This window comes from Mesitornis unicolor, unplaced genomic scaffold (assembly GCF_000695765.1).
Source record: "Mesitornis unicolor isolate BGI_N332 unplaced genomic scaffold, ASM69576v1 scaffold54753, whole genome shotgun sequence".
Taxonomy (NCBI): domain Eukaryota; kingdom Metazoa; phylum Chordata; class Aves; order Mesitornithiformes; family Mesitornithidae; genus Mesitornis; species Mesitornis unicolor.
Genome location: NW_010176454.1, coordinates 12,704 through 24,802, shown reverse-complemented (window position 1 = coordinate 24,802; position 12,099 = coordinate 12,704). Strand labels below are relative to the sequence as shown.

The window sequence follows — 12,099 nt, the reverse complement described above, 5'->3', positions numbered from 1 at the left end:
CGTGGGCCCGGCGGTGGAGGCGGTGTGCCCGGCCCAGGGCGGCGGGGGCGGATTGTCAGGTGCTGCTTGAAATTCTGAATTAAAGAAAATGTGTCAGTTTTCTAAACTTGTAAATTTGTGCTCTTTACGTAAATTACGCTTTTGTGTTTCTTAGATCATGTTTCTTTGGGAAATGAAGAGTGGAATCCATGGGAAGGGGACGAGAAAAATGAACAGATTGCTTCTCAGCAGAGATACGAAGCTAGTCTTAAGTTGATAAAAAATGCAAGATCTCACTTAGAGCAGCCCAGTCTTAGAGTACAGATTTGGGGCAAAGCTGCAGTTGGTAAGCAGATGCAATTAGTGTCTTATTAATCACGTAACGTTTCTGATACAGCACTTTTCTCTGCTTTTTTTTAATGACTAAAATGTATGTACATGATTAAATAATATGGATATCTGTACATGAAGAGTGTAAAGGAAGTGGTACCTGTTACTCAAACTTAAGTTAATACCACTATAAAAGTAATTGGGCTCCAGGTTCTTTGTATCAGTTTTTTTCAAGGCTGTTTTTCACATCTGCCAAAATGGCTCAAATGACAGAGAAACACAGTTACTTTTTGAATCCAATCTAGTTTACAATACAACACAAGGATAGGCCTCTTATTTGGCTAAACCAGAGTATTTATTTTTGCCACATTTACGCTTTGTGAAATAAAGCACTATAATGAGAAATAAGGCATTTTGTGTACTGCAGTACTACTGCCACTGATCAACTTGGAAATTCTTCTCTTGTAGAAGACACTGAGCTTCCTCTCCACATAAACTGGAGGCCAAAGTGCTCTCAAGCTCTTTAACTACTGTTGAAGACATATAATTGTTCCTATTTTGGCTTTTTTGGGAATGTAAAATTTCTAGCCTCAGTTGAACTTTCATGTAGCATTTTGGAACATGTTGGTGTATTACATGGTGATGCATTCCATCACAGAAGGTTGATGTGTTTCACAGAGGTTTAAGAGAAGTATGCTTGTCCTGATTAATGTTTGCTCATTTTTAAGTGGTATGTGTACCAGAAGGAGATGCTAACAGAAGTAGTACTGTGGTATGTCTTAAGCTACAGATATTTTGACAGCCAAATAATCTTTTTAAATGCCCTGATGAATGAAAAATTCACCTTAACTAATTCAAAGTCATGAAGAATTTGGAAAGCAATGCCCATATTATATAAGAAGCTCTGACACTTCTTTCCCAAGTTCTTATGTTATGCTTTTTCATTTCCCATTTCAAATTCTCCATCGTATTTTTATTTATGTAGGTCTTTACCTTTGGCAGCATATTTTTGAAGGGCAGCTTGAGCCAGCTGATGTGACTGCACAGTGGAGAGAAGGAAGCCAAAAAGCAGGAAAAACTTATTTCAGGTACTAGCTGCATAATGTTGACTTCAGTTGTGTTAACTTTAGCAAACAATGCATTGGAAAGTTAAAAAATGTTATAAGATGCACGGGTGCATTATTTTGGCTGTCTCAGAGTTGCAGTTATTTTAATAGCAGTTGCAAGTACTTTAGTTTTGTCATGTTTTGATAACTAAGAAATATGCATACAACCTCTCATTCAAAATTATCTCAAGGAATGGTGACATTTATTCATGGAAACACATACTTGAGAAACCCAGCAAATTCTAGCTCACACATGTCACTATTAAATAGAAAATTAGGGAGCAATTTCACCTGCTGTTTTTTTAAGATTTGTGTATTTGAAAGAAATGTGGAAAGACTTACCAATGCTGAGAGGAAAGGTAGCCAGGAGACCTCAGTTGCTGGGGAAATACAACCCTGAGAATTAAAAACTGGGGTTTGGGGCTTACAGTTGACTGAAGGACGCATGGAGTTGTGAGGCAAGGAGATGTCTCCTGCTATTTGGTTTCTGTTGTGTTCAGGGAAAAGGGACTTCAGTCCTTCATTCATAAATAGGATTGTGTCAAAACCATAATTTGTTTCTATTTATGACATAATCTGTGAGACCTAGCAGCTGGTTAACTACTCGATTTGCAAAACAAAATTTTGTATGTAAGGGAAGATTACACTTGAAGCATTGTTTGCTTTAAAAATGGATTTTGATCTGTAATCATGCATGTTTTAAGACTGTTGTCAAATGTTTCGTATTTTTCAGTGAATTATATAGAACTTTTCTCTGAGATACTTTTTAATACCATTTTTAAGGCTTTCTGTAAAGATACAGTGAAAGCTGAAATGTTTTTCATCTATTTTGCCAGTTTGCCAGTCTGCAGTAGTAGCTTTCCTACAACATTGAGTCACTTGCACCAGGACCCATATATTAAAAAGGCTTTCTTTTAAAGCATTAGTGGCATGCTTTAGTGAATTTAACTTCTGAAAATTGTGTTGCTTCAGAAACTGCAATAAGCCAGGGTTCTAGTTGAAATGTGCAGATAATGTTTGAAGTAAATGTATGATTGTGGATTGGAAGGGTTTTTTAAGTCATCACAAAAGTTTTTATCACTTTGAGTTGTTTACCGATGTATCTGACCATGTACGTGGTATGGGCCATACAATCTTTTCAGTAGTGCCTACATCACATTCAGAAGTGATTAAAAAATGTTTTCTAGAAAGACACTTGATTTAAACATGTTTAAATTTGTTAAAGTTAAATTTAAAACATGTTTAAACTTGATTTAAACATAAAATCAAACAAAGGCTTGATTTACACATAGCAATTATTAAAGAGTCTGTCCTACATCTAAGGAAATAGATGAAATGACGTACTCTTTAAAAAAATAGCTGCATTTGTTGTCTGCAAATGTAACCTGATCCTACAAGATTAGGGAATCAACTATGAATGATGCTGCTACATCTTGGTAGTCTCCTTGACAAAGCAGTAGAGCTTTCCATTCACAGATTTGGAGGAAGGCTACAATACTTCCTTTGATTGTGGACCAGTGCCTGAAGTGTTATCTTGGTGGGAAGAGACTTTTTTGTTTTCAAAATTAAAATCTCAGAAGCTATAGAAATGAATGACACTCTGCCAGATAGATTGTCTTCTTGGTATGGACTTGAGGATTTTTTTCAAGGCCTTGCTTTTCATGTTTATAACATGAAAATAATTTGCTGCACTTAATGAATCTGTCACTTGACTGATTATGGTTATTTTCTTTCTGGTGTGCCTGTTTCAAATGAGTAATAACCACACGTTGTTCCTTAGGGTATGGATCTCTCAAGGAAAGACTTACATACTAGCATTTAAATATCTTCTTCCTATGTTTAGAGGAACTGGGGATAACAGAGTCTTTATTTTAATTTCAACTTGATCCTGTATAAAGATAAAGTTTTAGTTTGGTACCAGTATAACAGAGGTTAAAATTTGACAGGTTAGTGGAAACTTCTTGTGCAAAGGGTAGAAAATATGCAAATACACCTGTGATTCTAATAATCAGGATTCTGAAATGCAATAGATGAAGTTTTACCTGTTACTCAAACTTGAAATGTTATTTTATATTTTTCTGTGAGGAAGAATTAGTAAATTGTTTTGGCTGCTTGCTGGTTATAAGATTTTTAGAATCGTTGACATTACTGCCTGGCTGAGGTAAATTATCTCCATTTGATTACTAGATGAGGCTAGAGGGAACTAGCTGAGGTGACATATTTGGAGAATATGTGCTCTGTGCAGTTTTTTGTGGTAAGTCTAATGATTGATAAAATACAGAGCTCTTGTGAAAGTTTTTAACAATATCAAACCTAAAGATACAAAAATACTTGAACACAGTTGCATGAATAAGCCCATTTTGTATATTTATGATGGAGAATACAAATATTTAATATAGATTTTGATGGCTTCACGTTTTTGCCAAGGAAGTTGCCTGAAGAATACTAAAAGTATCAGCTTCTGCTTAAAATGCAGGAACATTTATTTTGAAACACAGGTGGAGAAGGAACTGCATAGCTGTGGATTTTAGTGGCACCTTAGTGCGCTTGTACAAGAAGTAGGAGAGCAGGGTTAGGCACTTTCCTTGGCCTGAAGCAATTCACATTCTTCTCCCCTGTCACCTAGGAGGATGTTGTTGGCCAGGGAGTGCCAGACTTCTTATCTCTTACCACTAAGTAAGAGCTTTACTAAATTTCTGTTCCAATGAGAGTCACACCGTCTCTATTTTATAAACATTCAGCGCTGCCTTCCCCCAGTCTCTAGTAGTCCCAGTTGTTCAGCAGTTTTGAAGTCCCACAAATTACAACTGTCTTAATTCATGCCAGGGATGGCTTGTGGCAGTTTAGTTTCCTTAATAGCCTTCAGTGAGGCTTTTTGAAAATCCAGGTGCACCGTGTCTACTGGATCCCCTTTATCTGTATTCTTGTTGATACACTCCTAGATCTCCAGCTTAGTGAGACAGGATTACTCATTTCCAGCAGTGTTTATCCATGTATGTGATCAGTGATCCTACCTTTTGATAAGATCCAGCGATCTTACTGTTTATTACACACTCTTCCAGACAGGGAATTCATACTGGTCTGCTCCAGAGTCCTTTCAAGTTGTTTTTGTAGATGGGAGTGACACTGGCAGACCCCTTCTCATCAGGCAGTCTCTTCATGATGACAGCTGCACTCCATTGCCAGCGGTTCTGCAGTTTGTCCTGTTTGTGTTCCTTCCAAACTCTGAAGTGAATGCCATCCAGGTCCAAATCCTCCATTGGGTGTAATACTTGGGGTGTTTTATCTTGTATTTCTTGCTGAAGAGAATGCGTTAGGTGTGGGAATCTTTTCTGCTGTGACTTTGTCATCTCATTTTAAACCCTTTTAAAACTGCTGTCCCTCCAGTTCTGTAGTTGTCCTTTTGGCATACTGTTTATATATTTTGGTTTTCATATAAAGAACCTTTACCTGTCAGCCAGAACAGCCTTTTACAAGGTGCTTTTCAAATTGCTTTTAGCCTTAACTTTCTGTTTGCATTTCATGAGCAGTATTTTATGAGCTTCGGTGTCCTCTTTCTTTGGGCAAGCTTTTCACTGTTTTCAATGCTGACCTTTGCCCTTGGACAGCCTCTCTGACTTTTCTATTAAGCCATATGGGTTTTAGACAGGGTGGGCGCTGTGTTGTTTCCTTTTTTCCTCACCTGCTGCAGTGTTGAACTTAATCATGTTGCTATTACAGAATGGCTGGCTGACTTACATCTTTGGAATTAGGTCTGGAAGACCCAGTATGGAATAGCATTTTTTCATATAGGTTGTAAGACTAGTAAGGAAATACAAGGACTTCATAGGAAGCAAGGCATTTATTGAGTCCAAAAAATGTGATCTCCCCATACCATCCTTGATCTAGCTTTCATGTGAGTAGTGAAAATCTCTTAGTATTACTGCCTTCATTACGCAGCTTCTGTAATCACAGAATCACAGGAATTGGAAGGTGCCTCGAAGGATCATCCAGTCCAACCCCACTGCCAGAGCAGGATCACCTAAACTAGGTCACACAGGAACGCGTCCAGGTTGGCCTTGAATGTGTCCAGAGAAGGAGACTCCACAACCTCCCTGGGCAGCCTGTTCCAGTGCTCTGTAACCCTCACAGTAAAAAAGTTTTTCCTCATGTTTGCATGGAACCTCCTATGCTCCAGCTTGCACCCATTGCCCCTTGTCCTGTCATTGGCTGTCACTGAGAAGAGCCTGGCTCCTTCCTCCTGACACTCGCCCTTTACAAATTTATAAACGTTAATGAGGTCACCCCTCAGTCTCCTCCAAGCTAAAGAGACCCAGCTTCCTCAGCCACTCCTCATAAGGGAGATGCTCCACTCCCTCAATCATCTTTGTGGCCCTGCACTGGACTCTTTCAAGCAACTCCCTGTCCTTCTTGAACTGAAGGGTCCAGAATTGAACACAATATTCCAGATGTGGTCTCACCAGGGCAGAGTAGAGGGGAAGGAGAACCTCTCTCAACCTACTAACCACCCCCCTCCTGATACACCCCAGGATGCCATTGGCCTTCTTGGCCGCAAGGGCACATTGCTGGCTCAGTCATCCTGCTGTCCACCAGGACCCCCAGGTCCTTTTCTGCCTGGCAGCTTTCCAGCCTGATTGTGTTCTGACTGGGAGTTAGTAGTACAACCTTAGCACTGTGGGTTTTTTATTCCAGTATGAGATTTCCATAGTGTTCCTTTTTTCCTCACTGTAATACTATGTTGTTAAAATTCATATTTTCCTACACAAAGATCACCGCTTTGCCACTTGTACATCCTGTTATTCCTGTAAAGTTGGTAGCCTCACAACACTGTCCATAGATAAAACCCTTTTCCCTAGGTCTCCTTTTACAGGGTGATCATTGGATCAGCTATGTATCCTGTTCACTATTTCAGGCATTCTGATGCTGGAGGTGTTCTCTCTTATGAATCCCAGTGGTTCTTTTCTCATTGTCTGTTAAACTTCGGATGTAAGTCTTGACCTGACTAACATTTAATCTGTTAGAAGTCTTGATTCTAAATCATGAGTCTCATGAATCTTGGTTCCTAAAGTATGCCGCTCCCACCTGGCCAGCAGCATGTAAGCTTAGTGTAGGTTTAGAATATGCTTGCAGAAAGTCAGTCTGCTTCAGATACTGTCACTTAAGTATTTTTTACAACTTTTGCTGTGAATTTTCTTTTCCTTACTAAGCACACTTGAACTGAAACTAGCTATCAATCTCAGCATTTCATAAGTTTAAACTCATTGTCATTCTACATTAGTTAAAATTCATGCTTATTCTAAATTAAGTTCTACTGGTAGCTGCAAAACGGTAGTAATGCAGCAGACCTAGGAAACTCAACACTTCATTGACTCTTGAAAAAAAAGTTGCTAGTTTTCTTTCCCATCCACTCATTCCCAAGCTATATAATCACTAATTCTTTTTGTTCAGTCAGTAGTGTGTTAACACAGCAGTTAACTGAAGAGCAGGAGCTGGCAAACGCTGGTTTATTTGATTGTGGTTCATAAGCGAGTGTTGTCAGATACTTGTAAATGATTAATGATTTAATTAATTTGTTACATGATTGAAATTCCTCTGTTAAATACATATGCAAGATCTAGAAATGCAATTTTCTACCTAAAATATTTGTGCTTACTAGCCTATATCAGAGCCTTGAGTTTGATCTAGGTCACACACATTTACACTTAGATAGGTACCTCTTGTGTTATGGATTCTACTTGGTATCAGATGACGCAGTGTTTTTTTGGACTAACCTTAACCAGGTTACAACAGAAATGGTTACGGTTGCACAGTTACTTTGCAGTGTATTGCATTTAGGTCCTTGAATTAAAAAATCATCTCTGGAGTACAGCCTGTGTAGTGAGGATATTGAGAGGATTAAGGTCAATAATTTGTCTTAAGGGTATTTACTGTTTGTATTTTGGTTTTCACAGCTTCGTCACTGGTCCATCTGTAGTTCCTGGCTACTTCTCAGTTGAAGCTGAAAATGTTGTGCTAGTTCTGAATGGGAGAGAAAAAGCAAAGATCACTTACGCCACTCAGTGGCTGCATTACGCACAAACGTTAATTCAGACTCACAAAATACAGCACGTAGCAGTTGTGCTGCTTGGAAATGAGCAGTGCAACAATGAATGGATTCAACCATACCTGGAAAGACACGGAGGATTTGTAAATCTACTCTTTGTTACGTATGACTATGCCTTGGTAAATGAAGAAGATATTTTCCAATGGCCTTTAGGAGTAGCTACGTAAGTGCTAAAGAGACAAATTACAATTGAAACTTAATTGTTATGCATGAGGTATGGAAAATACATATGAATGTTACTGCTGATACCTGAAACAATTATAGTAAGTAAATTGTAGAACATGATCCTATTAATGATTTTCTAAATCAGGAGTTGGAATATTTGGAAATTGAATTTAGCAATAAAAATGATAAGAGGAGAAGAATGCTAGGATTTATGGAGCTTTAAAAAAAATGAACCTATCTCTGGTGGGATTTTCTGTTTGTTTTGGGTTTTTTTTTTTCAGTAGATTTGCTCTTGAGATTCATCATAACTGCTGAAGTGATATGTACCAGTAACATGGGGATGTAAAAGTTATTTATGTAATTAAGTTCCATCCAGTGCTTGTTTAGGAAATAAAAGGCATGGTACTGGTGGTACTTTTTTAAGCCCTGTTATGGGTCTCAAAATGAAATTTCATTCATAAGAGCAAGGAAAGGACTGTTTCATCAAAACTTGGTAAGGTGAAGAAATTGAGTATGTCTTCAGAACCATTAATGGCAATGAAGAAATCACTGTGAAGTAGAGACCAGTGTAGAATTCGGATCAGAGTATAGCTTTTCTTACAAAAAAAAGAAACAACAGGGAAGTAGAAGAACGGCAATCCATCAAAAATAACAACATTAGAAGGAATATCTGTCTTAATTTGAGAATGCAAAGGAACAGAAACTTTTTTAATATTCATCTGTTCCAGAAAAAAACGCTAACCATATGTAATGAAAAAGTTAGTGCCAGCCCTTCAGCTGAAGCAGTGCTTCACTGACTGTCATGCTGACCAAAATAAGTGATGTAAGATTTGATGAATCAGTCAACAAAAGAAAAGTGCCTGATGTGGTGAAAACACGTGTAAAAGGATGGCATAGAGTTTGTGTTGGATCCCAGGACTTTGCATTAGTTTTGTTGAGTCCAAAAGACAAGTTCAATAGCTTGTGTGACAAGCTATTTAGTAGTCAAAAGATTCATGAAGCACCCAGATCAAAGTGAGATTTTCCTTTGAGAGGTGACCGATGATGTTCCAGTTGATAAGCATGCTCAGACATGAAGGTAGCTGAGAGCTAAGCTCCAGAGTTACCATTGACCTGGCCATTTCAGTCAGAAGTAGTGGTTCTGTCAGGAACAGCTGCTTTTGAAACAGCATCTTTCTCAGGGACACTTTGTAACATGCATATAATATCTCTGATGTTGAAAGAAGACATAAGTATTCTGGAAATTCTTTGAAGAGAGTGGTGGGGACAAAGGGAATAAAGACTAACTTTTAGGACAGGACTTGGCACTGGTTTGTTTGTGGGTCTGTCTGTGTTTATATATGTGGATTCACAGCAGGTGGCTTTAGTCTTCGAGTCTGCTGCAGTAAAGATGAAATGGTGCAAAATGTGTTTTTCTTTGACATAAAATGTCTAATTGTCTAATGTATACATTGTTTTTACAGCTACAGAAATTTTCCAGTTGTAGAACCAAGCTGGTCAATGCTACGTGATCCAAGATCATACCTGTGTAATTTCCTAGGAACAGTTTATAAGAACTCTTCTAGGGAAACCCTAATGGAAATTCTGAAGCAGGATGGGCTTGACAAACTTTGCTGGATTGCAGCCAGAGAACAGTAAGACTTTGATTTACTTAGTGAAAATATTCAGATGTTTTTGCCTGGTTCATTATTACCAATCTGTTCTTGGGTGTTAAAAAATAGTATAAATAAAGGTAAAGTCATTATTAAAACAGAGAATATTGCTGAGACTCTTCGTATACATCTTCATAACGTAATGGCCTTGTTATATTTTACATAAAGCATATTTTTAAATACATAGAAAAATCTCCTTTAAAGGTCTTTTTTTTCTTATAGTGGGAGAAGAAATATTTGTCTTGCACCTTGTGTGGATTAATGTCTTAGTAGAAGAGAAAGAGAGCTGTATTTTGTTGTGTTCTGTGTAAGAGTGGATTTAATCTGTACAGCATGGCTATTTTTTATTTCAAGTGGGTAAAACAAATCATTGGACTAGCAGGAGTAGGGTTCTGATTGTATATCTTAATTTTGCCCATCAGTATCTGTAAAATGATTGAGAGCAGGCACAGTGGTGCTTAGGAAGACCTCAGCTACTCTGATAAAGAATCTCAGGAGATGGATTGTGTCAGTGACATAAACTCTTACCTCACAGACACCCTGAGGCACTTCAGGCAGACGGATTCAGGTTAATGGATTGCTTTACATCCTGACTTTTGAAGAGCAAACCTCTACTGATGTAAAGTATTTGAGGCAAAAAAAAATCATTTAAAAGTCCATCCAGTGTTTCCCTGTATGTCTGTTTCTGAACTCTGCTGGGAATTGACATATGCATCATCCAAGTCATGCGGAAGATTTAAAATGGCATTTTATTTTGCCTCTTGCACTTCTAAGTATTAATAAAAAAGTGTTAAAACCAATTTTTACAGTGACATTTTCAATAATTTTTATAAGACTCTATAAGAATAATTAATACTACAAGTAAAAGCCTATTGATTGTGTGTATATTATAAAATTCTTGCACTGACAGCATTTACAGTTTTATAAATAACTGAAATTAAAGCATATCTGCATTTTTTCATTGCAGTGCCTGTGGGAAAAAATGTTGATTTTTCAACCCCTTTACTTTCCTAGGTGGCAGCCTCAAGAAACAAATGAAAGTTTCAAAAACTATCAAGATGCCTTGCTGCAGAGTGATTTGACATTGTGCCCAGTGGGAATAAATACAGAATGCTATAGAATTTATGAAGCTTGTTCATATGGATCTCTGCCTGTGATAGAAGATGTAATGACACCGGGTGATTGCGGAAATTCATCAATGTACCACAGTGCTCCATTACAATTATTAAAAACCATGGGGGCTCCATTTATCTTTATTAAAAACTGGAAAGAGCTTCCTGCTGTTCTAGAAAGAGAAAAAAAAATGAGCTTACAAGAAAAGATTCAAAGGAGAAAAAAGCTTATGGAATGGTATCGAAACTTCAAAGCATGGATGAGACAGAAATTTATTAATACTTTGGAAAATTCGTTTTTGCCCAGTGATAAAGGATAAATTGTCCCTTTCGAAAATCTAGATTGAAAGCTTAATTTCCATTAACCTTCCAAGGAAGCTTTTATACAAATGAAATCTCCCAGGGTGGATGCATTCCTTTTGAACTCAACAGACTTGTGCTGGCTCGGCCATCCATCCATTGGGCCCTCCATCCTAAACAATTTTCAGAGAGGTTGTTGACTTAGCAGGATGGTAGTCTGTGAGGATGACAACAAATTTAGCAGTATTTTTACAACTTTGATGTTGATGTGTGACCCGATAATTTTTTTTAATAGAGGGATATCTTTGAGCATGTGAAGATGTTGAAATTCAGCATGAGTACAACAGTTGTGTTTGAAGAAAAGAGAAGAATGAAGGCTGTATGGTGCAGAGTAATTTATTATGTAGACTAAAGACGGAAGGTATGATTGTAGCAAAATTGCCAGGTTTAGCACAATCATTAAGATTTATCCTGGTAAGTGCTTGTTTTGAAAATGTGAACTGTTTACTTGATTGGCATTTCATTTCCAGGGAAGTGTCCATAAAGCTAATTTAACACTGTGGAATAAAAATGTGTATCTCAAGCAAAATTTGAGAACTCTTTCTTGGCAATATTTTGTAGCAGTGTATTTTATTTTTAATGTCACATATCAAAATTAATTTCTTCCATTTCCTTTAGTCTTGGCACATAATTTTCTGAAACTGCTGCGGGAGTATTCATTACCTGCAGTTACAGCTGTACATTCTGAACACCGAGCCTTAAACATTAATGTCCTTGTAGCTTATCTGATTTCTCAAAAATGGTGAAACCTGTCATCTCCAAAAAATGGGAGAAGTAGAATATTGCATGTTTGTGGTGCTACATGGACAACAATTTCAAGAGTCTTCGTTAAATGTAGCCAAAGGGATCTGTTCCTGTTCTTGTACATGAGAAACTAGTGTGTGCTGTTACCTTCAGTGTGTTCGGCTGAGTGGTGTTACTGCATACCCAACACTGGCATACCAAACGTGCTGTGACAGGTACTTTTCTGGTTTTGAATATCTGTACTGTGTGGGTTCATTCTCGTGCAGTAATTCAAAAGCCAGTGCAACTGTACTGTTAAGTAATAGTAATTTGTGTGATGATACTGTCTAGTTCTGCAGTATGTATCATACAAGAGCACTTCTGGGTTTTTTCAATTTTCTTGCATTCCTTCTGTGTAAAAAAACCAACCAACCAAAACCATATGAAACAACGGGTTTAGTTTGCTGACAGTGGATGACATTTAGGGTGGCTGCTCTAGATATGGTATTAAGGTATGTTTCAGAACGCCTGGATTTTGGGGAGCTTAGAAAACAAATAACCGAAATCCA

At 37.7% G+C, this 12,099-nt stretch overlaps 1 protein-coding gene across 1 annotated transcript; it reads left to right on the top strand.

Annotated features, from left to right (window-relative positions):
- Nucleotides 1-154: 154 nt before the first annotated feature.
- Nucleotides 155-11,568, top strand: TMEM5 (transmembrane protein 5; the record flags this gene model as incomplete). The annotated part of the gene is made up of 5 exons (XM_010181726.1): nucleotides 155-325; nucleotides 1,295-1,397; nucleotides 7,367-7,681; nucleotides 9,147-9,317; nucleotides 10,350-11,568. Coding segments are annotated over 5 exons (1,178 nt in total), but the record flags the coding sequence as incomplete, so codon positions are not given.
- Nucleotides 11,569-12,099: the final 531 nt, after the last annotated feature.